This window comes from Oncorhynchus mykiss, chromosome 25 (assembly GCF_057628025.1).
Source record: "Oncorhynchus mykiss isolate SJ-2025 chromosome 25, ASM5762802v1, whole genome shotgun sequence".
NCBI classification, from domain to species: domain Eukaryota; kingdom Metazoa; phylum Chordata; class Actinopteri; order Salmoniformes; family Salmonidae; genus Oncorhynchus; species Oncorhynchus mykiss.
The window spans coordinates 18,524,941-18,551,291 of record NC_143046.1 but is presented as its reverse complement, the minus strand read 5'-3'; the positions used below and the strand labels follow the sequence as shown (position 1 = coordinate 18,551,291).

Below are 26,351 nucleotides of genomic sequence, written 5' to 3'. Positions count from 1 at the left end.
TGTATGGAACATTTCTGGGATCTTTTATTTCAGCTCATGAAACCAACACTTTAAATGTTCAGTATAGCTCATTCTAAGAGACTGCAACAGCCTAGTACGTTTCTGTTGAGAGAGAGGTGGAAATGCAGTACGTGTGTTATACTGGACTAAAATAAGATCTGGGCCTGCAATTCACATTCCACATACGGAGTCCATTAGGAGTGAGGCAGGGCACACGGTTTCTATTCCTTCCCCTTCACACCAGAGAGAGGGAGCAGAGGCTTCTCTCACATGACGGTTTTCCTTTTAGACTTATCAAATCCCCCAACAAAGCATCCAATATTGTTTCATTGTAAAATGTCTTTCCCCACAGAAGGGAAAGATGTGTGCCCAGGAAGAGCTTCACCATACATACATCATAGAGGAGGTAAATGTATGAAGATATCTTTAATGTCCTCCAAGACATTGAGTAAATGTGCATCTACATAAGCTGGATACATTAATATTTCTAAATGGATATTTACACAGATTTTTACTGGATAACAGCTAGTCAAACTGACACTGGTTGAGTATACTAGCTCAACTAGTATACTTCCTGTGCTAGCCTTATTGGTCAATACACCTCAGCAAAGTGGCAAACATATAGTTGAAATCTACACAAGCTGCAAGAGGCCTAATGTGGAATGTTGCCTATACAGGTTAAGTGTTATTTGTGGCTAGTTAGAGTGGACACTGGTGGCCACAGCGGTCTCCCCAAGCTTGTTCTTGGCTCTGCATATGTATCTTCCAAAGTCGATGGTCTCCAGGTCATCAACGGCTATGACGCTCTGAGAGATGCGGGTGGTGTGTCCCATTCCTCTGTTGATCAGCCTCCACGAATCACGCACACTAACAGGACGGAGGTTCTGAACAGAGCACAGAAAGAGAGGACTAGCTCATACTATAGCTCCCAAAGGAGCTTGATTTGAGCCATTTTCCAGGAGAACGGTAACAAGGGAGGGTGAAATGGAGTGTGGAATGATTTGTATGATTTTTTTAAATGTTCCTTTAACTAGAAAGTCACAATTAAAGCAGCTATCTGCCGTTGAAACAAAGTGGACCCCCACCCGTCTCTAAAAAGCTTAGGGATGAGACTGTAGAAATGTAACCACTCAAATGTATAGACTGAGCTATGACCATCCATGACATCAAAATGATATTTTTAACCAGGGGCGCAACTTTGCTTATAGAAGTGGTGTGGGACGACATAAATACCAAGTGCATTCGGAAAGTATTCAGACCCCTGGACTTTTTCCACATTTTGTTACTTTACAGCCTTATTCTAGAATGGATTAAATAAATAAAAATGTCAATCTACACACAATACCCCGTAATGACAAAGTGGAAACAGGTTTTTACAAATAAATAAAAACAGCGATCCCTTATTTACACAACTATTCATGTCCTTTATCATGAGACTCAAAATTAATCTTAGGTGCATCATGTTTCCATTGATCATTCTTGAGATCTGTGGTAAATTCAATTGATTGGTCATGATTTAGAAAGGCACACACCTGTCTATATAAGGTCCCACAGTTGACAGTGCATGTCAGAGCAAAAACCAAACCATAAGGTCGAAGGAATTGGCTGTAGAGCTCCGAGACAGGATTGAGTCGAGGCACAGATTTGGGAAAGGGTATCAAAAAATGTCTACAGCATTGAAGGTCCCCAAGAACACAGTGGCCGCCCAACATTCTTGAATGGAAGAAGTTTGGAACCACCAAGACTCTTCCTAGAGCTGGCCGCGCGGCCAAACTGAGCAATCGGGGGAGAAGGGCCTTGGTCAGGGAGGTGACCAAGAACCTGATGGTCACTCTGACAGAGCTCCAGAGTTCCTCTGTGGGTGGGAGAACTTCCTGAAGGACAACCATCTCTGCAGCACTCCAACAATCAGGCCTTTATAGTAGAGTGGCCACACGGAAGCCACTCCTCAGTAAAAGGCACATGACAGCCCGCTTGGAGTTTGCCAAAAGTCACCTAAAGGACTCAGACAATGAGATTCTTTGGTCTGATGAAACCAAGATTGAACTCTTTGGCCTGAATGCCAAGCGTCACATCTGGAGGAAACCTGACACCATCACTATGGTGAAGCATGGTGGTGGAAGCATCATGCTATGGGGATGTTTTTCAGCAGCGGGGACTGGGAGGCTAGTCAGGATCAAGGAAAAGATGAATGGAGCAAAGTACAGAGAGCTCTTAATGAAAGCCTGCTCCAGAGTGCTCAGGACCTCAGACTGAGGCGATGGCTGACCTTCCAACAGGACAATGACCCTAAGCACACAGCCAAGACAACGTAGTAGTGGCTTCGGGACAAGTCCCTGAATGCCCTTGTGGCCCAGCCAGAGCCCGGCCTTGAACCCAATCAAACATCTCTGGAGAGACCTGAAAATAGCTGTGCAGCGACGCTCCCCATCCAACCTGACAGAGCTTGAGAGGATCTGCAGAGAGGAATGAGAGAAACTTCCCAAAAACAGGTGTGCCAAACTTGCAGCATCACACCCAAGAAGACTCGAGGCTGTAATTGCTGCGAAAGGTGCTTCAACAAAGTATTGAGTAAAGGGTCTGAATACTTTTAAAAAACTATCACATTTACTTATTTTTTATACACTTGCAAACATTTCTAAAAAACACTTTTCACTTTGTCATAAGGTATTGTGTGTAGATTGATGAGGGAAATAAAGTATTTAATCAATTATATAATATGGTTGAAATGTAACAAAAGGTGGAAAAAGTCAAGGGTTCTGAATATTTTCTGTATGCACATATACACTGTGTGCATATATACACTGCTCAAAAAAATAAAGGGAACACTAAAATAACACATCCTAGATCTGAATGAATGAAATATTCTTATTAAATACTTTTTTCTTTACATAGTTGAATGTGCTGACAACAATCACACATTATCGATGGAAATCAAATTTATCAACCCATGGAGGTCTGGATTTGGAGTCGCACTCAAAATTAAAGTGGAAAACCACACTACAGGCTGATCCAACTTTGATGTAATGTCCTTAAAACAAGTCAAAATGAGGCTCAGTAGTGTGTGGCCTCCACGTGCCTGTATGACCTCCCTACAATGCCTGGGCATGCTCCTGATGAGGTGGCGGATGGTCTCCTGAGGGATCTCCTCCCAGACCTGGACTAAAGCATCCGCCAACTCCTGGACAGTCTGTGGTGCAACGTGGTGTTGGTGGATGGAGCGAGACATGATGTCCCAGATGTGCTCAATTGGATTCAAGTCTGGGGAATGGGCGGGCCAGTCCATAGCATCAATGCCTTCCTCTTGCAGGAACTGCTGACACACTCCAGCCATATGAGGTCTAGCATTGTCTTGCATTGGGAGGAACCCAGGGCCAACCGCACCAGCATATGGTCTCACAAGGGGTCTGAGGATCTCATCTCGGTACCTAATGGCAGTCAGGCTACCTCTGGCGAGCACATAGAGGTCTGTGCGGCCCCCCAAAGAAATACCACCCCACACCATGACTGACCCACCGCCAAACCGGTCATGCTGGAGGATGTTGCAGGCAGCAGAACGTTCTCCACGGCGTCTCCAGACTCTGTCACGTCTGTCACGTGCTCAGTGTGAACCTGCTTTCATCTGTGAAGAGCACAGGGCGCCAGTGGCGAATTTGCCAATCTTGGTGTTCTCTGGCAAATGTCAAACGTCCTGCACGGTGTTGGGCTGTAAGCACAACCCCCACCTGTGGACGTCGGGCCCTCATACCACCCTCATGGAGTCTGTTTCTGACCGTTTGAGCAGACATGCACATTTGTGGCCGGCTGGAGGTCATTTTGCAGGGCTCTGGCAGTGCTCCTTACAAAAAGGCGGAGGTAGCGGTCCTGCTGCTGGGTTGTTGCCCTCCTACGGCCTCCTCCACGTCTCCTGATGTACTGGCCTGTCTCCTGGTAGCGCCTCCATGCTCTGGACACTACGCTGACAGACACAGCAAACCTTCTTGCCACAGCTCGCATTGATGTGCCATCCTGGATGAGCTGCACTACCTGAGCCACTTGTGTGGGTTGTAGACTCCGTCTCATGCTACCACTAGAGTGAAAGCACCGCCAGCATTCAAAAGTGACCAAAACATCAGCCAGGAAGCATAGGAACTGAGAAGTGATCTGTGGTCACCACCTGCAGAACCACTGCTTTATTGGGGGTGTCTTGCTAATTGCCTATAATTTCCACCTGTTGTCTATTCCATTTGCACAACAGCATGTGAAATGTATTGTCAATCAGTGTTGCTTCCTAAGTGGACAGTTTGATTTCACAGCAGTGTGAAGTTGTTTAAGTGTTCCCTTAATTTTTTTGAGCAGTGTATATATCCAGTCGAATAAACACTCCAAACAGCCTACCCGACCATGGTCCTAAGCACACCGTTTCCTTGTTTTGTATCACATTCCAATTATAAAACTGGGGGGGACAAAAATGCAATTTCAGAATGTGGGGGCACATGTCCCCCCGTCCCCATTAAAAGTTGCATCCCTGGTTTTAACAATATTTTGAGGCTATATAGTATTTGTTTACATTTACTTTGTTTGCAAACATTGGAATAAAACAACCTTATACTTTGGGTTCTGAAGGGGTACGACAGTTGAACTAAGCATATGAGTCATAATGGATACATAGCAATTTAAGTCCAAAAATGGATGTAGCAACTGCAGATTTCCCTTTGTCAGGCTACGTCTCACAAGCTGAAGAGATGAAACATCTAGATCAAGCATCTCTGAGAAACAGTGACATCCAGTTTACCTGTCCAGGATAGGTCCATGTGAAGGTGACGTCCATCTCTGGCTCTCCCAGGACAGTACAGGTGATGTTGATGTTGTCTCCTCCCCTCGCAGAGGAAAGGGACGCTTCAATGGTAACGTATGGTGGGCCACTGGGCACTGCCAACAGAGTTAAGGAAGGACAAACCACAGAATTAAATAGGACATTTGTTATAGGATCTGTATGGGACAAACAATTTTATTGACCAGGTGCTGTCACTGACTGTTTTAAGATGGAATACATTTCTAGTGGACAGCAGGGATTGGATTGGAAACATACTTTCTTGGTCGACCTCCACCTAAACCTTAATACTGTTCTCTCCGCCTTCCTGTCAAAACTGAAGTGAGAGATTGAGATCACCAGTTTTTAAGCAATCGGATAGGATTAAATACATAGAAATATAATGAATAGAACTGCTGTATCATTGTCTTGAATGTGGTTCTATTCTTTCTATTTCTATATATTTAATCCTATCAGATAACTTTTTAAAAACTCGGCCCTGAACCACACAGTTTCCATTTCATAAATTCACCACTGATCCATCCCACTTAAAGCAGCCAAAGTGGGTTAATGTTTCCACTGCAGTAGGCACAGGTCCACTTAAACATCGAGCCCTACAGTGGAACAGCCTTTTGATATCACACTCTAAATACACTCTATTCCTGGAAGCTGATGACACACATCAGATCAAGTATGCGTCCCAAATGGCACCCCTTTTCCCTTTAGTGCACTACTTTTGACCAGGGCCCCTAGTAGACAGCAGCAGAGCTGATTCATAACTGTGTAAAATTGTCTCAGATAGAGGTAGACTTCTAATCAACTATTGTGTTAAAAGTTAATTGCCTTTGCCTGTCAGTTATTGCTTTAAGTCATTCAAATTTGATACAGAGATGGGGACTCTGATGCTATAATATAGATTTGCATTTTTTTTTACTTTACTTTTACTAATGTTAACGTGATCACTAGTATTGTGATTTGACAACAAATGTTCCATATTGTGATATATTGAAAACCAATGTTTTTGTTATGTGTGATGGTGCACGGTTGCTAGGTTCCTACCCTCCACGTAAAGCAGCTGGTACTTTGTGGAGATCTGTGGGATGGCTTTGGTCACAGCCTTACAGTAAAACACTCCCTGGTGCTCTGGACTGGGCTTCTGGAGGATGAAGCCCTTGGTTGGGTCGTAGGAGACCAGTGTCCCATCCACTTCCATCTCTTCTGGGGGGACCTCTCTGTGCAGGGACACCTTGGCCAGCGGACTGGTCACACGACATGGGATAACAGCAGTCCTGTCCGGACGCAGGTAGACAATCTCAAAGTGGATGGTGGAGGGGACGAAGAGATCATCCTTGTCTGATTGGAGGGGAAGGGGGGACGAGGGTAGAGATGATTTGAAGTAAAGAATTTGAATATACAATACGAGGGGATTAGTCTGAATGGAGGCGATTTAAATAACATGTTTTGTGTTAGGTTGATGAAGTATAAATAGGTTTTACAGTAGTAAAGGCACCCTGCTCACCTGGGAAGTAGATATAAGTCCTGGAGGTGCGGTCGGGGTCTTTGAGACACTCCGATCCGTCACACAGTGTGACCCAGCAGCTGTACATCCCTGTGTCGGCAGCAGAGGGAGACGTCAGGATAAACTGGCTGTATTTGTCACTCTTCTTGATGCTGCATGGTGGGAGTGAATCAGATGGGGGACATTAACATTATTAATCATTGTTAGGTTACTATCAGCTGGAGGCATGGTGATGAGACAGAACAAGTCATCTGTTAATCAATGGATTCATCCCAAATAGCACCCTATGTCTTATATAGTGCACTACAAAGCCCTATGGGCCCTGGTCAAAATTAGTGCACTAAATATGGAATCAGGTTCCATTTGGGACGCAACCTTCAGGTCACCTGAGTCGGGAGTCATTGAAGGTGTCCAGGTAGATAGGGTAGGACCAGCCGATGTTACTGCCTTTACAACGCAGCTCTATGTTGTTACCAGGGCTGAGGCTCACGCTCTCTCCCAGCCTCAGGAAACGGCCCTTATCCAGGACCTGGGTCAGGATGGACTGCCCTCTTCCTCCTGCCTCCTTCTCCTTCAGTTTGGGGTAGCGAACCTTGGCCCGCTTGCCTCCAGGCCTGATGCGGTTCTCTCCCGCCTCCTTCCTACGATTGACCTGCTGGCAGGCACCTAAACCAACAGAGGGAGGGAGGTTAGAACAGTATTAACAGTGACCCACCCCAGCAGTCCCACTGTGGAATGACACACCTCCACAGAGACAGACACAGATGCTACAAGTTAGCAAGTCTGACATGTTTGAGTTTCCTATTTTCGACTAGCATCTGAACACAGCAAAAGAGACAGTCAGAGTAGTAAGGAACAGTGCAGTGTTCCCATCTAGAAAGCTACTCAATAATATAACTCACGGCTGTAACAACCGCAGAACAGGAAACATGGGACTTTTCCTTGCTGCCACATGTCCAAACCTCAACAACTCCCATCTGTCTGCAGTATATTCTATTTGGTGTGATAAATAGTTTTGTATAAATTATGGATATGTGATTCTGTTATTTGAGTTAGTTTAATTAATGGGATATCGGGTATGTTCCAGACAAAACATATTACAGGTATATTTAGGGGAACAGATTTGTCAACAGCATAATAGTTCTGACTTTTGATGATATTTCAGCTCATTGTTTGTTTAATTTGTTCTGTATTGGACATTTGGAAAGCAGAGATCTCTAAAATGAAAAGCAGTTACGCTGAATAAACACTCATGCTCCGGAGTGGCGCAGCCTCAGTGTTTGAGGTGTCAAATCCAGATTGTATCACAATTATTCATGATTCATTCAGGATTATCTGTGGTAGCATCCACATTATTGTAGAAGTGTTTAGAAACATATTCTTATTTACAATAAAAGTAACTCCAAAATGACACAACTCATTATTTACCATTCATTTCTATTGGGCACAAAATAATCTGAAACACAACGAAAACAAACGGCAAATACATACAACAAATTTCTAGTTACAAGCTTGATATGAAGCCATAGCGTGCGCTGTAAAGCCATAGCGTGCGCAAAAAGTACTGTAATTTCTAAACTGTTCACCCGATATTGATGAAAAAACCCTCAAATTAAAATGGATAGTCTGCACTTTAACATCATAGTTGTATAATTTCAAAGTCCTGGAGTACACAGCCAAAACAAACGAAAGTGTCTCTGTCCCAATACTTTTGGAGCTCACTGTACTTCATAAAATTTACAAAATATGTATTGTTTGTGCAGGCCTTTTGCAGAGTGACCAAACACCACAGAAACTATTCTGTAAAAATTATGTTGCTATTGTGTCCAATCCTAAAATCACTGCTATCACCTTTCAGACTATGCCTTTCCCCCTCACTCCCGTCGCTGTTTAACTAAACGGCAACATCAACTCAGAAGTATGAGATTTTCTAATCCCAAAGGCTGCTCTCCGATTACAGCAAAACAGTGATGGCGGAATCAACGGAAACCGCAGTGTATTCAGACTCAGGAAAACACACAAAGAAGAAGACATGGAGGAGAGACACAGAGGATCAGAAAGTTACTCACCATTTTGGAGCTCCTGCCAGAGTATGGCCAGAGTTAAAAGGACCCAGCAGGGCTTCATGGTGAGCAGACGCGAATGAGACTAGAGGAGCAGTGAGAGGGACCCAGCAGGAGAGATGTCAGACCTGGGTGCTACACTGCCTGGATCTCTGCAGGCTCCAGCAGACCTGTTTAGATTAGATTAATATATCCATCCTCCTCAGTGGAATGAAGGAGAAGAGAAGAAAGGGGAATCTCTCTCTCTCGACCTCTTGCTCTTTCTCTCTCTGTTAAGATACATGCTCTGATGCCCTCTGGTGGGCTGGTCCGAACCCATATTTACAGTTTATAAAGGCGATTTAATGAAGAACACACAACCCTATTTGGGTTTTATTGAGAGAACCACAGATAAATCTGGATGTCCAGACCCAAATTCTAAACCAAGAAGGTTTTTATTACCAATTATTAATACCAACCATTTACAACAGACAGACAAGCAGTTATATATCCTCCCCTCACTGAGTTACTGCAATGTCTGACAATGTGCAGAACACTCTCAGAATAGACTCTTGCATAAACTGATCTTATTAAAAAATACATTTATTGACAATAGTACAGTTAGTATAAACAATGGAAAACCATGTCACTACATAATGGGTACATTTACAGAGGATCATTCTGTTGATATATTTATAAGCTACAACACTAGCTACATATGCCTGAACCCTGATCTAGGTCCCCTGGGACATAATGTGCTCTGCTCTTTTGTTCCACGTTTAATTAACCTAACTCAACTTAAATCGATCAAGTGAAATCAAATGTAAAAAATAATAATAATAATAATAATAATAATGCTTTTGCAGTAAATTATCATGACATGATATAGCATAACCTCAGCCACTTATCTTTCAAGAAGATCAAATGAAAATGTACATCAAAATCATCTAAACTAAGATTGTTCAGGAATTCTCAATACCGGAGGTTGAGGTTGAACTCTGAGATCATCATCATACCACAGGTCTAAGAGCTCTATCAGTGGATTAACTGCAACTGAACACCCTAAAATACTTCCCTAATTAGGGTTGTACAAATCTGGTAACTTCCCCAAAACTCCTAGGTATTTCAGAAATCCTAATTGGAGGATTTCCTGCTTATTCCCCCTTGATTCCAGGAATCTTCCAACAGGCATTTCTGGAAAACCTGGGAATTTGGGAAAAATTACATGATTTTTGTCTCTGCTACTCCAAGAGAAGAATGTTAAAATATCTCTCTCACTGCTCATCCATATCAAACCCCATAAATTGGTTGTGAAACCAAGATAGAGTTACAAAGTAGACGACATAAACTTTTTGGACACAAAACGAGAGGAGGAGAGGGGAGGGGCACCTTTAAATACTGATCAAGCTCCGACTTGGAGTAGAATGTTAATGCAAAAAAGCATGGACCATTTAAACACTGAAAGACCAGTGTAACTTAAATCTGTTGAATAATGTCATTAACTGTCACTTTCCCTGGGACATTATCCTGCAAAACATGTATGGTACATCTTATATGTGATGCTAAGAAACTATTCAGAAAACAGTGAAGGGACTAGCATCAAATGAGAAGGGCGACTCTAGGTGGCCTGTAGAGCATATTTTGTCAAGAAATGGCAAATTTCAAGACAGTCCAGTCCACCGTCTAGCAATAACAGACAAAACATCTCCCAAAGGACTTAAGAAGATATGTAACACTTGCACACAAAAAAATACAGCAATGCAGAAACGGTCTTTTGTACGGAATGTGATATCAAACACCGAACAAGCAATTCTCTTATTCACTCCACTTCCATTTCATACAATCTTCACGACACGATTGTAAAAACGATTATGACGGCAACACATCCAAGTAATCAGAATAGAACATTTATAAAGACTAGTTAAACTTGTGTTCGATTAGATCACCAACAACACCTGTCGCAAGAACATTAAGACAAGAAGTCAAATAGAGCACAAACTTAATCATTAGTACCATTATGGAAAACACACATCAGATGAACATTTCAGAAATACCATTCAACAGATAAACATTTCAGAAATACCATTCACCAACAGTTATATCATATTTGTGATTGTAATAAATTGATATGCACACATAAAATGATGCATGTGCATATATATATGCCAAGAATGAAATGAATATTCTGTGTGTGCATGTTAGTATGTCTGTTTACGTTTGTACAGAATGTACATTCAGAATGTGGCCACTATTTAGAAGCAAATGAATGGTTTAGTGTACATGTCATTAATCCTGGATAGAGTTAGTTTTAGAGTTAGTTTTTTCAGCAAGATTAGAAAATTGTCTGTGCTTCACTAACAGGGTATTAATATTAGCATAGTGTGACCTACTGACCTTTCTACACGAAGACAATAGATTCCAACAGCAAACTTCCTGAATAAGCTGACTTACAGAAAAAGACATAGAAAGTTAGGCCAAAACCAAATACCAAGCCTTTCCACAGTTAGTCCATGACTGTAATTGTAATAGGAAATGCAAAACCTGTAATTTCCTGTCTTCTGTCTCTTCTTGTTGACTGTTGGAGATGCTTCCACACCTTTCTGACCAATCAGCCTTTCCTACTTGGTCACATCGTCATGGAGACGGACATCGATTTGATTTGATAATGAGCCCACCTCACTGCTCCAAGGCACATGACCATTAATACAGTATACTGCAGCTCCACTGGGAGAATGGCATGTGACTGAGGCACAGATGGCATGTAGCTGTATAAACAGATGTAGGATCTTAATTTGACCAGTATTGCCACAGCAAAATAATCCTGCAGTAACAGGATTTAAACATTTAGTCCATAATATTGCTTGATCGGTGGTTAGTTTATTAGCTGGCCAAAATTAGACTACATGAAAAGTGCAATACTGTTAATATAACCATGTGTTAGTGTGGGATTTCAGGGAATTTATGTAAATCAAGAAGCTCATCTGCATTTCCTGCGGTTCAGGAAAATCGTCAGCAATAAAAGAGTGATCATATTAAGATCCTACATCTGTAGTGTATTTAGGGATAGCTGCTGTGTGCTTGTAGTGTGTCTGTGTCTTGGCTGGGGCAGGGGCCACCAGGTGACCTTCTAGAGTCTGTGTGGATCCCTGATCTTTCTTTAACACTGGCTGGTCTTCTCTGGACCCTTGTTCTTCTTCTCCTGCTTGGCACGGCTGCTGAGGGAGTCCTGGAGCCTGCGCTGGCGCTCCACACTGTGCCACATTCCGTAGCCAAAGTAGATTAGGAAACCTGGAGGGAGGAAGACAGGGAGACCGAGAAGGCCTGGTTACAAAAGGGTTCCCCCTCTGCAGGCCTGGGACGAGCCAGCAGGTGGACATCTAGATAGATTCACCGCAATGTGTTTGAGGCTTCAGATATGTTGGAGGGCGGCACCTACCCACAGCCATCCATATGGAGAAGCGTATCCAGGTGTCTCCACTCAGCTGGACCATGAGGTAAACATTGACAAATATACTCAGGATGGGAAGAAATGGGATGAGTGGAACCTGTATGAATAGACAACAGAGAGTCTAACCATCAGTAACACAGCTTATTGTATCCTCCAACTGCAACCTGAGAGTCTGAAACTGACATGGTATAAAATCATTGTACATCATTTTTTGAAAACTGAGGGGTCATGGTAGTAGTAGGCAGTAGACAGTAGGCTGATTCTGCCTAAAAAAATATAGTAATCTGTATAGGTACCATGAAGGAGACCTTCCTGCTGGTTTGAGGCTGTTGACAGATGAGAACCACACAGCCAATGAAGACCACCAGGGATAGGGCCAGACAACACAGGATCCAGGTCTCCATGCGAATGATGGCATATCCATGGTAGGTGGTCAGAGCACTGATCACACACACCACCAACACTGTGGACAGACAATACACAGACTTAAATAATTATCTAAGGCAATGAGTTGTCCACCACTGGTGAGACAACATCAGATACAAACAACATTGTGAACATTTCAAATGGCCATCATGGAGTTTAAGAATAGATCAGGGATGCAATGCAAACCTAAGAGGCAGACCGCCATGTTGACCACAGAGGAGGACTGTTCTGTGGGTACGAGGGGAGGTTTGAGCACCGTCTGCAGGGTGGAACCTCCTTCCTTCAGCATGTTGATGTGGGACTCAGACTCCGTCAGCTCCGACTCCCCTTCTGGTGATGTCAGGCAATCCTTCTCCCTGTTACAGCCCGGCTTTCCATAGAGCAGGTCCGGCTGGTACCTGAAAGACACGACAGACACTTATTTTGTCTTATTTAGTTTCACAACCAAAAGACAGGAACATTAGTGGTTTGGCATCGTATTTGGTAGGTTTGCTATTAAATCTCTTAGATGTAAAGGCCCTTGTTTAAGGGACCTGCGTAGTTCTGGTATCGGTTCCGACTGACATTTTCACTTAGAAATTGATCTATGGACACCATAGATCGAAATGGCTTGCATTGAGTGGTAGCCCTGATTCTCACTGACACAGGAGTATGTCCACAGACAGAAGGGGAAACCCAGACACGTCACCGGGGCTATAAAGCTGAAGCATTCATTTAGAATGTTTTCTCACCACCATTTATGATAATGAGAGGAAGTCCGGTTGCAGGTAGTGGATTAGGATGGAACCAAGTGAAACTGGCCCAATATTCTGGTAATTTTCTCATCGATGAAACAGCTGATCTCAATAAATGTTTCTGTTCCCAAAACTACAATCTGTTACAACCACAGTGCACTAAGTTTTATAGACTTGACACTTTACCAAAGTAAAAAAAAATGGCATTGTTTAGAAGGAGGAAAGGGTGATACCTAGTCAGTTGTACACCTGAATGCATTCCACTGAAATGTGCCTTCCGCATTTAACCTGAATTAGAGAGGAGCCAAGGGCTGCTTTAATCAACATCCACAGAACAGTGCCTTGCTCAGGGGCAGAACAGCTGTTTTTTATCTTGTCGGCTTGGAAATTCGATCCAGCAATCTTTCGGTTACTGGCCCAAAACTCCTACCCACCAGGCTACCTGCCACCGAGCACAAGGCCAAATTGAGTTTGTGCACATGCACAGTTCACAGTGGAGGCGTTCTCTAATGGAAATATGCAAATACATGCTATAATGCGCTAATAGGATCTCGCTAGCTCGTTGCTTGGCTCTGCCCACCTCCTTGCTTGTTCTGCACACCTCCTTGCTTGTTCTGCCCACTATGACTAATTTGCTCCCACTGTAAACGTCAAAGATGAACTATCTTGGGTTAGTTATGAATACACTATATCCCGAAAAGTATTTGGACACCTGTTTGTCGAACACATAATTCCAAAATCATGGGCATTAATATGGAGTTGGTCCCCCCTTTGCTGCTATAACAGCCTCCACTCTTCTGGGATGGCTTTCCGCTACATGTTGGAACATTGCTGCAGGGACTTGCTTCCATTCAGTAATGAGCATTAGTGAGGTTGGGCACTGATGTTGGGCAATTAGGCCTGGCTCGCAGTCGGCATTCCAGTTCATCCCAAAGGTGTTCGATGGAGTTGAGGTCAGGGCTCTGTGCAGGCCAGTCAAGGTCTTCCACACCAATCTCGATAAACCATTTCTGTATGGACCTCGCTTTGTGCACAGAGGAATTGTTATGCTGAAACAGGAAAGGGCCTTTCCCAAACTGTTGCCACAAAGTTGGAAGTACAGAATCATCTAGAATGTCTTTGTATGCTGTAGCGTTAAGATTCCCGGAACTAAAGGGCCTAGCCAGAACCATGAAAAACAGCCCCAGACCATTATTCCTCCTCCACCAAACATTACAGTTGGCACTATGCATTCGGCAGGTAGCGTTCTCCTGGCATCCGCTAAAACCAGATTAGTCTATCGGACTGCCAGATGGTGAAGCGTGATTCAATTTCAATAGGTGAACAACAAGTGGATACCTAGCTAATAATTACTCACAATGATTCCTAAATCATTGCTAAGAATAATGAAAATCACTGCAGTTTCAGGCTTGTTGTATTGGTGATAGCTAGGTACCAAGCTAAAGCTAGCTAGCTACCCCAGAAGTTGAGGTCCAACAAATTATGCTTTATTATCAACACGGTAATGTAAACACATTGTTCATGGCCAGTGTTTGCTTGTTTGCAGACTTTTTTGTACAGCTTTGACAGTACTACTGACAGTAGTGGTGTCGCTTGGCTTGCACCTGCAAATTCAGAACACATACATTTTATAATAGATCTATGTTATTTGACGTGTCAAAATAAAACGTACTCAATGCGTCAAATAGTGTTATTTGACGTGTATCTTTTTTGATATGCAAAGACCCAAACGGCGCTCCATAGTGAAACACATTACGTTCCTACAGGTGGGCATTGTTTTGTCCTCTCCTCCTTGTGTCGCATGGTGGGCCCCTAGAGTCAACATGTGACACTGATACTTGAGTGCATTGCTTCCTGAGTACATGCTGATATTTACTCAAACGTTCTAAACATACTTGATTCATCTGGCTTTGTCATAATTTGGATGTTGTTCAGAAGTACTTCCTGAAAGGAATTTAGGCTATGTTGACCAAGAAACACGCTGTTCTGTTTCTGTTTGGAGTCAAAGGGTTATTTCCCTGGAAGATATTCATCTGAACTTCATAGCCTACAACTCTAAACAGGATGGTGTGTTTCTTGAATCTGGATTTGAATGCAACGAAAGGTTGAGTAAACATCAGCTTGAACTGAAGAAGTCATTTCACTACTTCCACACAAAGGAAGCATTCAGAACGATTACAACATAGCTCTGATTCAATAACACAAGCTGCATATTACTCTAACAGGGTAATGATATTTGCTTTATTTTCCCCACAAGCACGGCTACCTACACTGCGGCTGTGTCAATTGTATCAAGTTCATATTCAAGTCGTTCTTGAATTGCAATGGGATTTGGGCATGGCATTTCGAGAGAAAAAAAGATGTTCATTATTCTAGATGTTGATTTAAATGTATTTGGGTACATCTTCCCATTCTAAATCCACTAATATTGCAGCGTAGTGACTTTAAATCATTTTTACCATTATGATAACATTGTGCCACCAGTAGGAGTATTAACACCAATTACACATTTTAGGAAATTGAGGATTTTCTTAAATGGAGACCACATATGCTAAAATCTTAGGACCCTTTAAATTAATTTACTAAAGTGATTTGGTTAATCATGTTGCTCACAATGTGATTGTCCTTCATTTAAATTGAGTAACACAAATTACACTGTTTATTTAGACACCAAAATATCAGTGGAATCCTAAAATGTATGACATACTAAAAGGGTTTGATTAGCTAATCATTTTCTTTAATATAGACCCTTCCACAGATAGCAATGTGCCACTGGAGAGAATGCTCAATGTCTGTTTATATCTTTGTAATGAGTGATATTCAAGGTGGTAACGACAATAACATTAAATTAAGAGACATATTTGTAAATATATATATATATATATATATATATATATATATTTATATATATATTTGAATAGCCTTTGTTCTTGTTTAAAAAATAAAATAATTGTGTCACCTTTATTTAACCAGGTAGGCTTGTTGAGAACAAGTTCTCATTTGCAACTGCGACCTGGCTAAGATAAAGCAAAGCAGTTCGACACATACAACAACACAGAGTTACACATGGAATAAACAAATGTACAATCAATAATACAGTAGAAAAACATATATACAGCGTGTGCAAATGAGGTAGGATAAGAGAGGTAAGGCAATAAATAGGCCATGGTGGTAAAGTAATTACAATATAGCAATTAAACACTGGAATGGCAGTATGTGCAGAAGATGAATGTGCAAGTTGAGATACTGGGGTGCAAAGGAGCAAGATAAATAAATAAATACAGTATGGGATGAGGTAGATTGGATGGGCTATTTACAGATGAGCTATGTACAGGTGCAGTGATCTCTGAGCTGCTCTGACAGCTGGTGCTTAAAGCTAGTGAGGGAGGTAAGAATCTCCAGCTTCAGAGATTTTTGCAGTTCGTTCCAGTCATTGGCAGCAGAGAACTGGAAGGAGAGGCGGCCAAAGGAAGAATTGGCTTTGGGGGTGACCAGTGAGATATACCTGCTGGAGCGTGTGCTACGGGTGGGTGCTGCTATGGTGACCAGTGAGCTGAGATAAGGCGGGGCTTTACCTAGCTTCTTGTAACTAGGGGGCAGTATTTTCATTTTTGGAAAAATAACGTTCCCAAAGTAAACGGGCTATTTTGTCAGGACAAGATGCTAGAATATGCATATAATTGACAGCTTAGGATAGAAAACACTCTAAAGTTTCCAAAACAGTAAAAATATTGTCTGTGAGTACAACAAAACTGATATTGCAGGCGAAAGCCTGAGAAAAATCCAATCCGGAAGTGACTCATGTTTTGAAAGCTCTGCGTTCCGATGCATCCCTATTGAGCAGTGAATGGGCTATCAACCAGATTCCTTTTTCTACGTATTCCCCAAGGTATCGACAGCATTTTGACGTAGTTTCACGCATTTATGTTGAATAATGAGCGTAAGCGACTATATTGCGTAAGTGGTCACCTGATGGCTCTCAGAGTGATTCTTGCGTAAAATATAGGGGTAGCCATTTTTCCTCTCGGTCCTACTGAAAAGCTAATTGTCCCGATGGATATATTATCGAATAGATATTTGAAAAACACCTTGAGGATTGATTATAAACAACTTTTGCCATGTTTCTGTCGATAGGAGCTAATTTTGAATATTTTTCGGCGTTTTCGTGACAGCAATTTCCGGTCGATTTCTCAGCCAAACGTGAAGAACAAACTGAGCTATTTCGCCTACAAAAATAATCTGCTATCTAACTAAAATAATCTAACAAATTAAAAATAATTTGCTATCTAACTGGGAGTCTCGTGAGTGAAAACATCCGAAGCTCATCAAAGGTAAACTATTTAATTTGATTGCTTTTCTGGTTTTCGTGACCAAATTGCCTACTGCTAGCTGGACATAATGCTATGCTAGGCTATTGATAAACTTACACAAATGCTTGTCTTGCTTTGGCTGTTTTTCAAAATCTGAGATGACAGGGTGATTAACAAAAGGCTAAACTGTGTTTCAATATATTTCACTTCTGATTTCATGAATAGGAATATTTTCTAGTAATATTTATGTCCGTTGCGTTATGCTAATTAGTGTCAGATGATGACAACGATCCCAGACCCGGGAAGGGTAGTTACAATAGGCCAGCAGAGACTTGTAGATGACCTGGAGCCAGTGGGTTTAGCGACGAGTATGAAGCAAGGGCCAGTCAACGAGATCATACAGATCGCAGTGGTGGGTAGTATATGGGGCTTTGGTGACAAAACGGATGGCACTGTGATAGACTGCATCCAATTTGTTGAGTAGAGTGTTGGAGGCTATTTTGTAAATGGCATCGCCGAAGTCGAGGATCGGTAGCATGGTTAGTTTTACGAGGGTATGTTTGGCAGCATGAGTGAAGAATGCTTTGTTGCAAAATAGGAAGCTGATTCTAGATTTTTGGATAGGCGATGTTTAATGTGAGTCTGGAAGGAGAGTTTACAGTCTAACCAGACACCTAGATATTTGTAGTTGTCCACATAATCTAAGTCAGAACCGTCCAGAGTAGTGATGCTGGACGGGCGGGCAGGTGCGGGCAGCGATCGGTTGAAAGCATGCATTTAGTTTTACTAGCATTTAAGAGCAGTTGGAGGCCACGGAAGGAGAGTTGTATGGCATTGAAGCTCATTTGGGGGTTAGTTAACACAGTGTCCAACGAAGGGCCAGAGGTATACAGAATGGTGTCGTCTGCGTAGAGGTGGATCAAAGAATCACCAGCAGCGAGAGCGACATCATTGATGTATACAGAGAAGAGAGTCGGCCTGAGAATTGAACCCTGTGGCACCCCCATAGAGACTGCCAGAGGTCCGGACAACAGGCCCTCCGATTTGACATACTGAACTCTATCGGAGAAGTAGTTGGTGAACCAAGCGAGGCAATCATTTGAGAAACCAAGGCTGTTGAGTCTGTCAATAAGAATGTTGTGATTGACAGAGTCGAAAGCCTTAGCCAGGTCGATGAATAGGCTGCACAGTAATGTCTCTTATCGATGGTGGTTATGATATCGTTTAGGACCTTGAGCGTGGCTGAGGTGCACCCATGACCAGCCCTGAAACCAGATTGCATAGCGGAGAAGGTACGGTGAGATTCAAAATGGTCAGTAATCTGTTTGTTAACTTTGCTTTCAAAGACCTTAGAAAGGCAGGGTAGAATAGATACTGTATACTGCAGGTCTGTAGCAGTTTGGGTCTAGTGTGTCTCCCCCTTTGAAAAGGGGGATGACCGCGGCAGCTTTCCAATCTTTTGGAATCTCGGACGATACGAAAGAGAGGTTAACAGGCTAGTAATAGGGGTTGAAATAATTTTGGCAGATAATTTTAGAAAGAGAGCGTTCAAATTGTCTAGCCCGGCTGATTTGTAGGGGTCCAGATTTTGCAGCTCTTTCAGAATATCAGCTATCTGGATTTGGGTGAAGGAGAAGTCGGGGAGGTTTAGGCGAGTTGCTGTGGGGAACGCAGGGCTGTTGACCGGGTTAGGGGTTGTTATGTTTGTTCCTTATATAATGACAAACCGGGGCGTAGGTTTAACTACTTTTAATGAACACATACTTCAGCTAGAAAACTCCATGTTTAGCCATGCAAGGCATTCCTTAACCATCTGCCTAGCCTGCTGGGTAACGTAGTCTAAATGTTATTAACACATAACAACACATCTTCTTTCCTTTAAAATAAAACTACTTGTCTATGTAACTACACATGTCACATCACATTTGTTTACTCAACCTGCATAACATGCCATTTTCAATAACACACATTTCTTTCCCCCAAAAAAATTTCTTAAAAAGATAAATATATTTTTTCAACTAAATATAGTCTGTCCAACAATACTCTATTGTGGTTCTATTTCTTTTCACATAAACCAAACATTCAGTGCCCCTTTTTTACATTTTTAGCAATTCTCAATAAGCCTTTCAGGGGCTCGGACAGTCCTTTTTGGTCGTTCTGCTGAAGTGCTTCCTGAAACAGTTGGACAGCATTCATTGTCAGTCAGGGTGTTCTGACTGAATTGTCCATTTGTAAAGGTATTTGACGCTTCAGCAGTATCCTCCTGATGATCCTCAGTCCCTTGAGTGAATGGCTGCAGCCTTAGATCCACTCTGTTTCATCTCAGTTGTGATCCATGCTCTGTTTGGATCTCATAGGATCTCGGTGCAACTTCTCTCTGCACACACCCTTGCTGCATCCAGGTTCCTGTAGTGATGTCTCTGAGTCGTACATGATCTCCTGGTTTCAGTTCAGGTAAGTGTCTTGCACTTTTGTCATGTCGCTGTTTTTGTTTGTCTTTCTGTTTTTCCTTTGCGAGTTTGACTTTGTGAGCACCTCTGGGTGTTAGCAAGTCCTCATGGATGGGTAGGTTGGTTCTGATGCGACGTCCCATCAACATTTGTGCAGGTGAAAGTCCGTTCTGCAGCGGTGCGCTGCGGGAGATCATCAGATTTTTTAGGAAATGCTTCTTTCCATCATGTGCCTTTTTCATCAGACCTTTGACAATTTTGACTGAACTCTCTGCTAAGCCGTTGGACCTTGGGTAGTTGGGGTGTTGTGTCGGAATCCCCAGTCGTTAGCGAACGATCGGAATTCGGAACTTGAGAACTGCGGGCCATTGTCCGAGTACAGTTCAGACGCAACCCCATGTCTTGCAAACACTGATTTCAGGTAGGTGATTACAGCTTTGCTGGAGGCAGTTGGCAGTGTTGCTACTTCAGGGTAGTTTGAGTGGTAGTCGGTAACAACAATGTGACTTTTGCCATTGCAGTCAAAAAGGTCAACTCCAACTTTGTAGTAGGGTCTGTTGGGTACTGGATGAGGCATTAGCGGCTCAGCTTGCTGCTTTGGTCTGTAGGTCAAACACAGTTCACATGAATCAGTGGTCTGGCTGATTTCCTGGTTCATCCTTGGCCAGTACATTACTTCTCGTGCTCGTCGTTTGCATTTTTCCTCAACCAAGTGGCCCTCATGTATTTTCTGTAGCATTTCTTTGCGTAGTGTCATGGGAATGACAATCTTGTTGCCTTTGAACACTATGTCATCCACAATGGTGAGTTCTGCTCTGCACACCCAGTAATCCTGTATTCTCCTTGGACAGTTGTTTTTCTGTGCGGGCCATCCTATCAGTGTTGTTTCTTTCAACTGTGTAACTGTTTGGTCAACTGCTGTCTCTCTTTTGATCTGCTCCATTCTCTCAGAAGACACAGGAAGGGACGCTACGATCATGTCGATGTAGGCCTGAATCTCAGTGTTTTTCTGTGTGACGAAGCTCTCCTTCTTGTCGACTGCTCGAGAAAGAGTGTCGGCGGCAAACATGAACTTTCCCGGGGTACATATCATCTTCACATCATACTTTTGCAGTCTGATCAACATTCTCTGTATTCTCATTGGACAATCATTCAGGCATACAGAATGTGTTTGCCAGTGGTTCTTTCTCTATTTGTGCATACCTTGTCTCTGCGCCTGTCAAGGCTCTGGACGCATAAGCGACGGGTTGTGATGTGTCATCATACTGTTGCAGAAGAACTGCTCCCAGGCCAAACTGTGACGCGTCTGCAGAAATCCTTGTGCTTTGCTCTGGATCATAGAACCTGAGCACTGGTTCTTCTGTGATTGTCTTCTACCCTGGGGCGGAAGGGTAGCCTAGTGGTTAGAGCGTTGGACTAGTAACCGGAAGGTTGCAAGTTCAAACCCCCAAGCTGACGAGGTACAAATCTGTCGTTCTGCCCCTGAACAGGCAGTTAACCCACTGTTCCTAGGCTGTCATTGAAAATAAGAATTTGTTCTTAACTGACTTACATAGTTAAATAAAGGTAAAATAAATACGAAGGTTTTTGAAGCAGTTTTCCAGTTCATGGGACCATTCCAGTTCATTTTTCTGTTCCAGTAGACATCTGAGTGGAGCGGACTGTGTTGACAGTTGAGGTATGAACTTTGCAAGGTAGGTGATCATGCCCATGAAGCGTCTCACATCGTCCTTGTTCTTCCTCGGGTCTGGTTTGATTCCGTCCTCAGAAAGTACATCTCCCACGAAGGTAAGTGTTTTCACACCAAACTCGCATTTGTCCTTGTTTAGTTTTAGGTTGACTTTCCGTGTCAGGTCCAGCACTTGTCTCACTCTCGCATCGTGTTCTTCTTTTGTGGACCCCCAGACGATGATGTCATCCATCATAGTCTCTACTCCTGGAATGTGCTCGAAGATCATGTGGATTGTCTTGTGGTAAACCTCTGGCGCTAAGAGAATCCCATATGGTTGACGAAGAAATCTGTACCTGCCCTCAGGTGTGTTGAATGTGCATAGCCTTGAGCTTGCATCATCTAGCTTCATTTGCCAGAATCCTGATGAGGCATCAAGCTTACTGAACCACTTTACTCCAGCAAACTGCGACATTATTTCTTCTCTGGTTGGCAACTTGAAATGCTCTCTCTTGATTGCTTTGTTGAGATCTCTCGGGTCTAGACATAACCTGAGATCGCCGTTCTTTTTCACCACAATAACCAGTGAGCTTACCCAGTCTGTAGGCTCATCCATTTTTGTGATGACGTCCATCTTTTCCATGTGTCCGAGTTCCTCTTTGAGCTTTTTCCTCAGTGCAAATGGAACTTTCCTGCATGCATGCACAACTGGAGTCATCAGTACATATTTTGTGTTCTCCTGGTAAACATCCAAGACCCTCAAACACATCCTCATACTCAGCCAGTATTGATGCTTGGTCATTTACAGTCTGTGATGTCTCTACATACACTCTTTTCAACAAATTAAGCTTTTCACATGCATAGAATAGGATGTACACTCTTTTCCACAATCAGCAGCTGTGCTCTGAACAGTTTTCCTTTGTGCTGTAAAGATACTATGCAGCTACCTTTGACTGGTACGTTCTCCCCAGTATAACCAGTAACCTTCATTTTCACCGGGTGTATTTTGCTCTTCACCTTCAGTGTTTTGTAGTCATCCAGAGACAACAGGTTTACCTGTGCTCCAGTATCAAGCTTCAATGTTATTATAGTTTCATTCACAGTCAATGACACAATCCATTCAGCTTTTACTGCATTGAATATTTCCACAGAATCAACAAAGAATTCTTCAATCTCCCCCTTGACTGTTATTATTATTATTTTTCCCACAGTTGTTACATGATTTGCCATATGCAGGGCATTTTTTTGGCTTGTGGATAAATCCACATTTTCCACATGTAGAGTTTTGATTTATCTCTTTTGCTTGTTTTTGTTTTGAAAGGTGTTGTGTGTGGTGCTCCTCTCTTTTTATTGCATACACTGACGTCTCTCTCCTGCACAGCTCTTTAGCTTGTGTTCCGGTGGTTTCAGCTGCTCGACACATATTCACTGCTTTATCCAAAGTTAAATCTTGCTCACGCAGCAATCTTTCCTCGAGTCCATTATCAAGTATGCCACAGACTATCCTGTCTTTCACTAGTGAGTCTTACAGATTCTCAAATTCACAAGTTTTGCTCAGTGTGTTCAGCTCAGCCAAATACTGGTCAAAACTGACTCCCTGTTTCTGATCATGAGAGAAAAACTTGTATCTCTCAAACGTGATGTTCTGGCTTGGTACACAGTACTCCTCAAATGTATCCATTAGCACAGTCAATGTCAAGTTTGCCTCGTCTTGCTGAAAGCTATTGTAAATGTCCAATGCATCCTCTCCAATAACATGCAGAAAAATGGAAGCTTTCAATTTGTCATAATTTCCCCCTGCACCACTGGCTGCTAGGTAGATATTGAATCTCTGCTTGAAACGTTTCCAATTGTCAGCTAAATTGCTTGTTAACTGCATAGGAGTAGGAGGACTAAGCCTATCCATGACGGAGAACAGGAACAGTGTCAATTTCTCTTACTTCATTCAGTATGTTGCTCATCAACTTGCTTGTCAACAGATTCCAATACAGTCTTGCTCTCGCTGCTGTCACTCTCACTGCTGCAGCTCGTTGTCCTCGCTCTCGCTGCTGTCACTCTCACTGCTGCAGCTCGTTGTCCTCGCTCTCGCTGCTGTCAATCTCACTGCTGCAGCTCGTTGTCCTCGCTCTCGCTGCTGTCACTCTCGCTGCTGTCACTCTCACTGCTGCAGCTCGTTGTCCTCGCTCTCGCTTCTGTCACTCTCGCTGCTGCAGCTCGTTGTCCTCGCTCTCGCTGCTGTCACTCTCGCTGCTGCAGCTCGTTGTCCTCGCTCTCGCTGCTGTCACTCTCGCTGCTGCAGCTCGTTGTCCTCGCTCTCACTGCTGTCACTCTCACTGCTGCAGCTCGTTGTCCTCGCTCTCGCTGCTGTCACTCTCGCTGCTGTGGCTTGTTGTCCTCGCTCTTGCAAGCTAGCATCTTCGACTACTCACGTCACTTGACTTGTGGTAGAATGTTTCATTTTCGTCGCGGAAATTTGCAGAGTTACTCCTTTCTTTTCTCTGTCTTGTCATAGCGACTACCAATCTGACACCATGTTATGTTTGTTCCTTATATAAGGATAAACCGGGGCGTAGGTTTAACTACTTTTAATGAATATATACTTCAGCTAGAAAACTCCCTGTTTAGCCATGCAAGGCATTCCTTAACCATCTGCCTAGCCTGCTGGGTAACGTAGTCTAAATGTTATTAACACATAACAACACAGGGGTAGCCAGGTGGAAAGCATGGCCAGCCGTAGAAAAATGCTTATTGAAATTCTCAATTATTGTGTATTTCTTCGGTAGTGACAGTGTTTCCTAGCCTCAGTGCAGTGGGCAGTTGGGAGGAGGTGCTCTTATTCTCCATGGACTTTACAATGTTCCAGAACTTTTTTGAGTTTGTACTACAGGATGCAAATTTCTGTTTGAAAAAGCTAGCCTTAGCTTTCCTAACTGCCTGTGTATATTGGTTCCTAACTTCCCTAAAAAGTTGCATATCACGGGGGCTATTCGATGCTAATGCAGAACCCCACAGGATGTTTTTGTGCTGGTCAAGGGCAGACAGGTCTGGAGTGAACCAAGGGCCATATTTATTCCTAGTTCTACATTTTTTTTGAATGGAGCATGCTTATTTAAGATGGTGAGGAAGGCACTTTTAAAGAATAACCAGGCATCCTCTACTGATGGGATGAAGTCAATGTCATCCCAGGATACCCCGGCCAGGTCAATTATAAAGGCCTGTTCACAGAAGTGTTTTAGGGAGCGTTTGACAGTGATGAGCGGTGGTCGTTTGACCGTAGACCCATTACAGATGCAGGCAATGAGACAGTGATCACTGAGATCTTGGTTGACAACAGCAGAGGTGTATCTGGAGGGTGAGTTAGTTAGGATGATATCTATGAGGGTGCCCGTGTTTACGGATTTGGGGTTGTACCTGGTAGGTTCATTGATAATTTGTGTGAGATTGAGGGCATCAAGCTTAGATTGTAGGATGGCCGGGGTGTTAAGCATGTCCCAGTTTAGGTCACCTAGCAGCACGAGCTCAGAAGATAGATGGGGGACAATCAATTCACATATGGTGTCCAGGGCACAGCTGGGGGCAGAGGGTGGTCAAGCGGCAACGGTGAGAGGCTTGTTTCTGGAAAGGTGCATTTTTAGAAGTAGAAGCTCGAATTGTTTTGGTACAGACCTGGATAGTAAGATAGCACTCTGCAGGCTATCTTTGCAGTAGACTGCAACGGCGCCCCCTTTGGCAGTTCTATCTTGGCGGAAAATGTTCTATTTAGGGATGGAAATGTGAAATTTTTGGTGGTTTTCCTAAGCCAGGATTCAGACACAGCTAAGACATCCGGGTTGGCAGAATGTGATAAAGCAGTGAATAAAGCAAACTTATGGGGGAGGCTTCTAATGTTAACATGCATGAAACCAAGGTTTGTACGGTTACAGTATTATTATCATTGGTTATTGATCGATGCAATATAATACATACTTTTGTTTATTTTCTAGCATTCAAAATTTTAGTTAGAAATCTTTAAATCCCCAAAACTCTCATTACTACTGGGACAAGCCAATTTGCTTGCCCTTAGTACTTTAAACAATGCATTAAGGTAAAGTTTGGAATTACTTGCATTGTGTTTCATAACTAATAAACAGTTCAGTATAGACAAAAACATGTATAATGTGCAACTATTTGTAAAACTATGTGCAACTATGGTTGCAAAGTCAAAAGACGCTAATGCCAACGCAATTCAAGAATGACCTATTTAGTATATTTGGCCTTTGTAGGAATCACACCCACAAAGTTGGTGTTTCCAGCACCATGCTCCCACCAACTAACCCACTGGAGAACATATGTTTTTAATTAGATAGAAATGAAGCATAATAGTTCGGTTAATAGCTGCAACAACCCTGGGGATGTGTCCAACCATCACTCACCTGAGAATGAGAACACAAGCAGCAACAAGGGAGTAGGCCAGGAGTGTTCCAATAGACATCATGTCTACTAAGGCTTTTAGGTCAAACAGGAAAGCCATGATTGCTGAGGAATGGGGATGAGACAGACACAAGTCAGATACAAACGTTCATTGTTCATACTTATTCATGACTAATAATGATTACATTAAGAGTTAAATGAACCAAAATACAACACAACCACAACCCCACTCATTACATCTTTATACAGCATATTACAGAGAATTACACAGTCATTAATAAAGCAGGTTTCTAATCTATTGTCCCAATGGACAGTAGAAAGTGTTTTGGTGATGCACCGCACAGTCAATGATTGCTATTACAGACAGTCACAGACACAGGTGTTTAGGGTATATGATGCAGGTGCCTTCAACCAAAAACTCTCTCAGGGTTCAAATGAAAACTAAGACTGGATCGCAAACGGCAACCTAGTCTGGGGAGTTGGTGTGAGATAGTCTGGGGAGTTGGCTCAGCTCCCTCTCTTGTATCTTAGCACCTGACCACAGTAAGGGA

General features: G+C 42.8%; 2 protein-coding genes across 5 annotated transcripts in view; both read right to left on the bottom strand.

Annotated features, from left to right (window-relative positions):
* On the bottom strand, positions 1-8,680 carry pdgfrl (platelet-derived growth factor receptor-like). The gene is made up of 6 exons (XM_021583492.3): positions 8,381-8,680; positions 6,698-6,977; positions 6,312-6,463; positions 5,852-6,145; positions 4,775-4,911; positions 1-884 (listed from the first exon to the last, which is right to left on the bottom strand). The coding sequence occupies exons 1-6, from the start codon at positions 8,436-8,438 to the stop codon at positions 696-698; spliced, it is 1,110 nt and encodes a 369-aa protein (XP_021439167.1). The 5' UTR covers positions 8,439-8,680; the 3' UTR covers positions 1-695.
* Positions 8,681-8,789: 109 nt separating this feature from the next.
* Positions 8,790-26,351, bottom strand: part of slc7a2 (solute carrier family 7 member 2) — a 56,476-nt gene continuing 38,914 nt past the window's right edge. For all 4 annotated transcript variants that reach the window (XM_090220304.1, XM_090220303.1, XM_036969862.2 and 1 more), the window contains exons 8-12: positions 25,803-25,905; positions 12,414-12,625; positions 12,098-12,264; positions 11,790-11,898; positions 8,790-11,641 (exon numbers count right to left, since the gene is read on the bottom strand). In XM_090220304.1, the coding sequence (XP_090076430.1) occupies positions 11,511-11,641; positions 11,790-11,898; positions 12,098-12,264; positions 12,414-12,625; positions 25,803-25,905 (722 nt within the window). In that variant the 3' untranslated portion in view covers positions 8,790-11,510. The remainder of the gene's footprint in view (positions 11,642-11,789; positions 11,899-12,097; positions 12,265-12,413; positions 12,626-25,802; positions 25,906-26,351) is intronic.

Coding starts and splice junctions, on each gene's coding strand:
- pdgfrl (XM_021583492.3), bottom strand. CDS start 8,438: ATGAAGCCCTGCTGGGTCCTTTTAACTCTGGCCATACTCTGGCAGGAG. Junction 6,464..6,697: donor TTCAATGACTCCCGACTCAG/GTGACCTGAAGG, acceptor CCCACCATGCAG/CATCAAGAAGAGTGACAAAT. Junction 6,146..6,311: donor GACTTATATCTACTTCCCAG/GTGAGCAGGGTG, acceptor CCCTCCAATCAG/ACAAGGATGATCTCTTCGTC.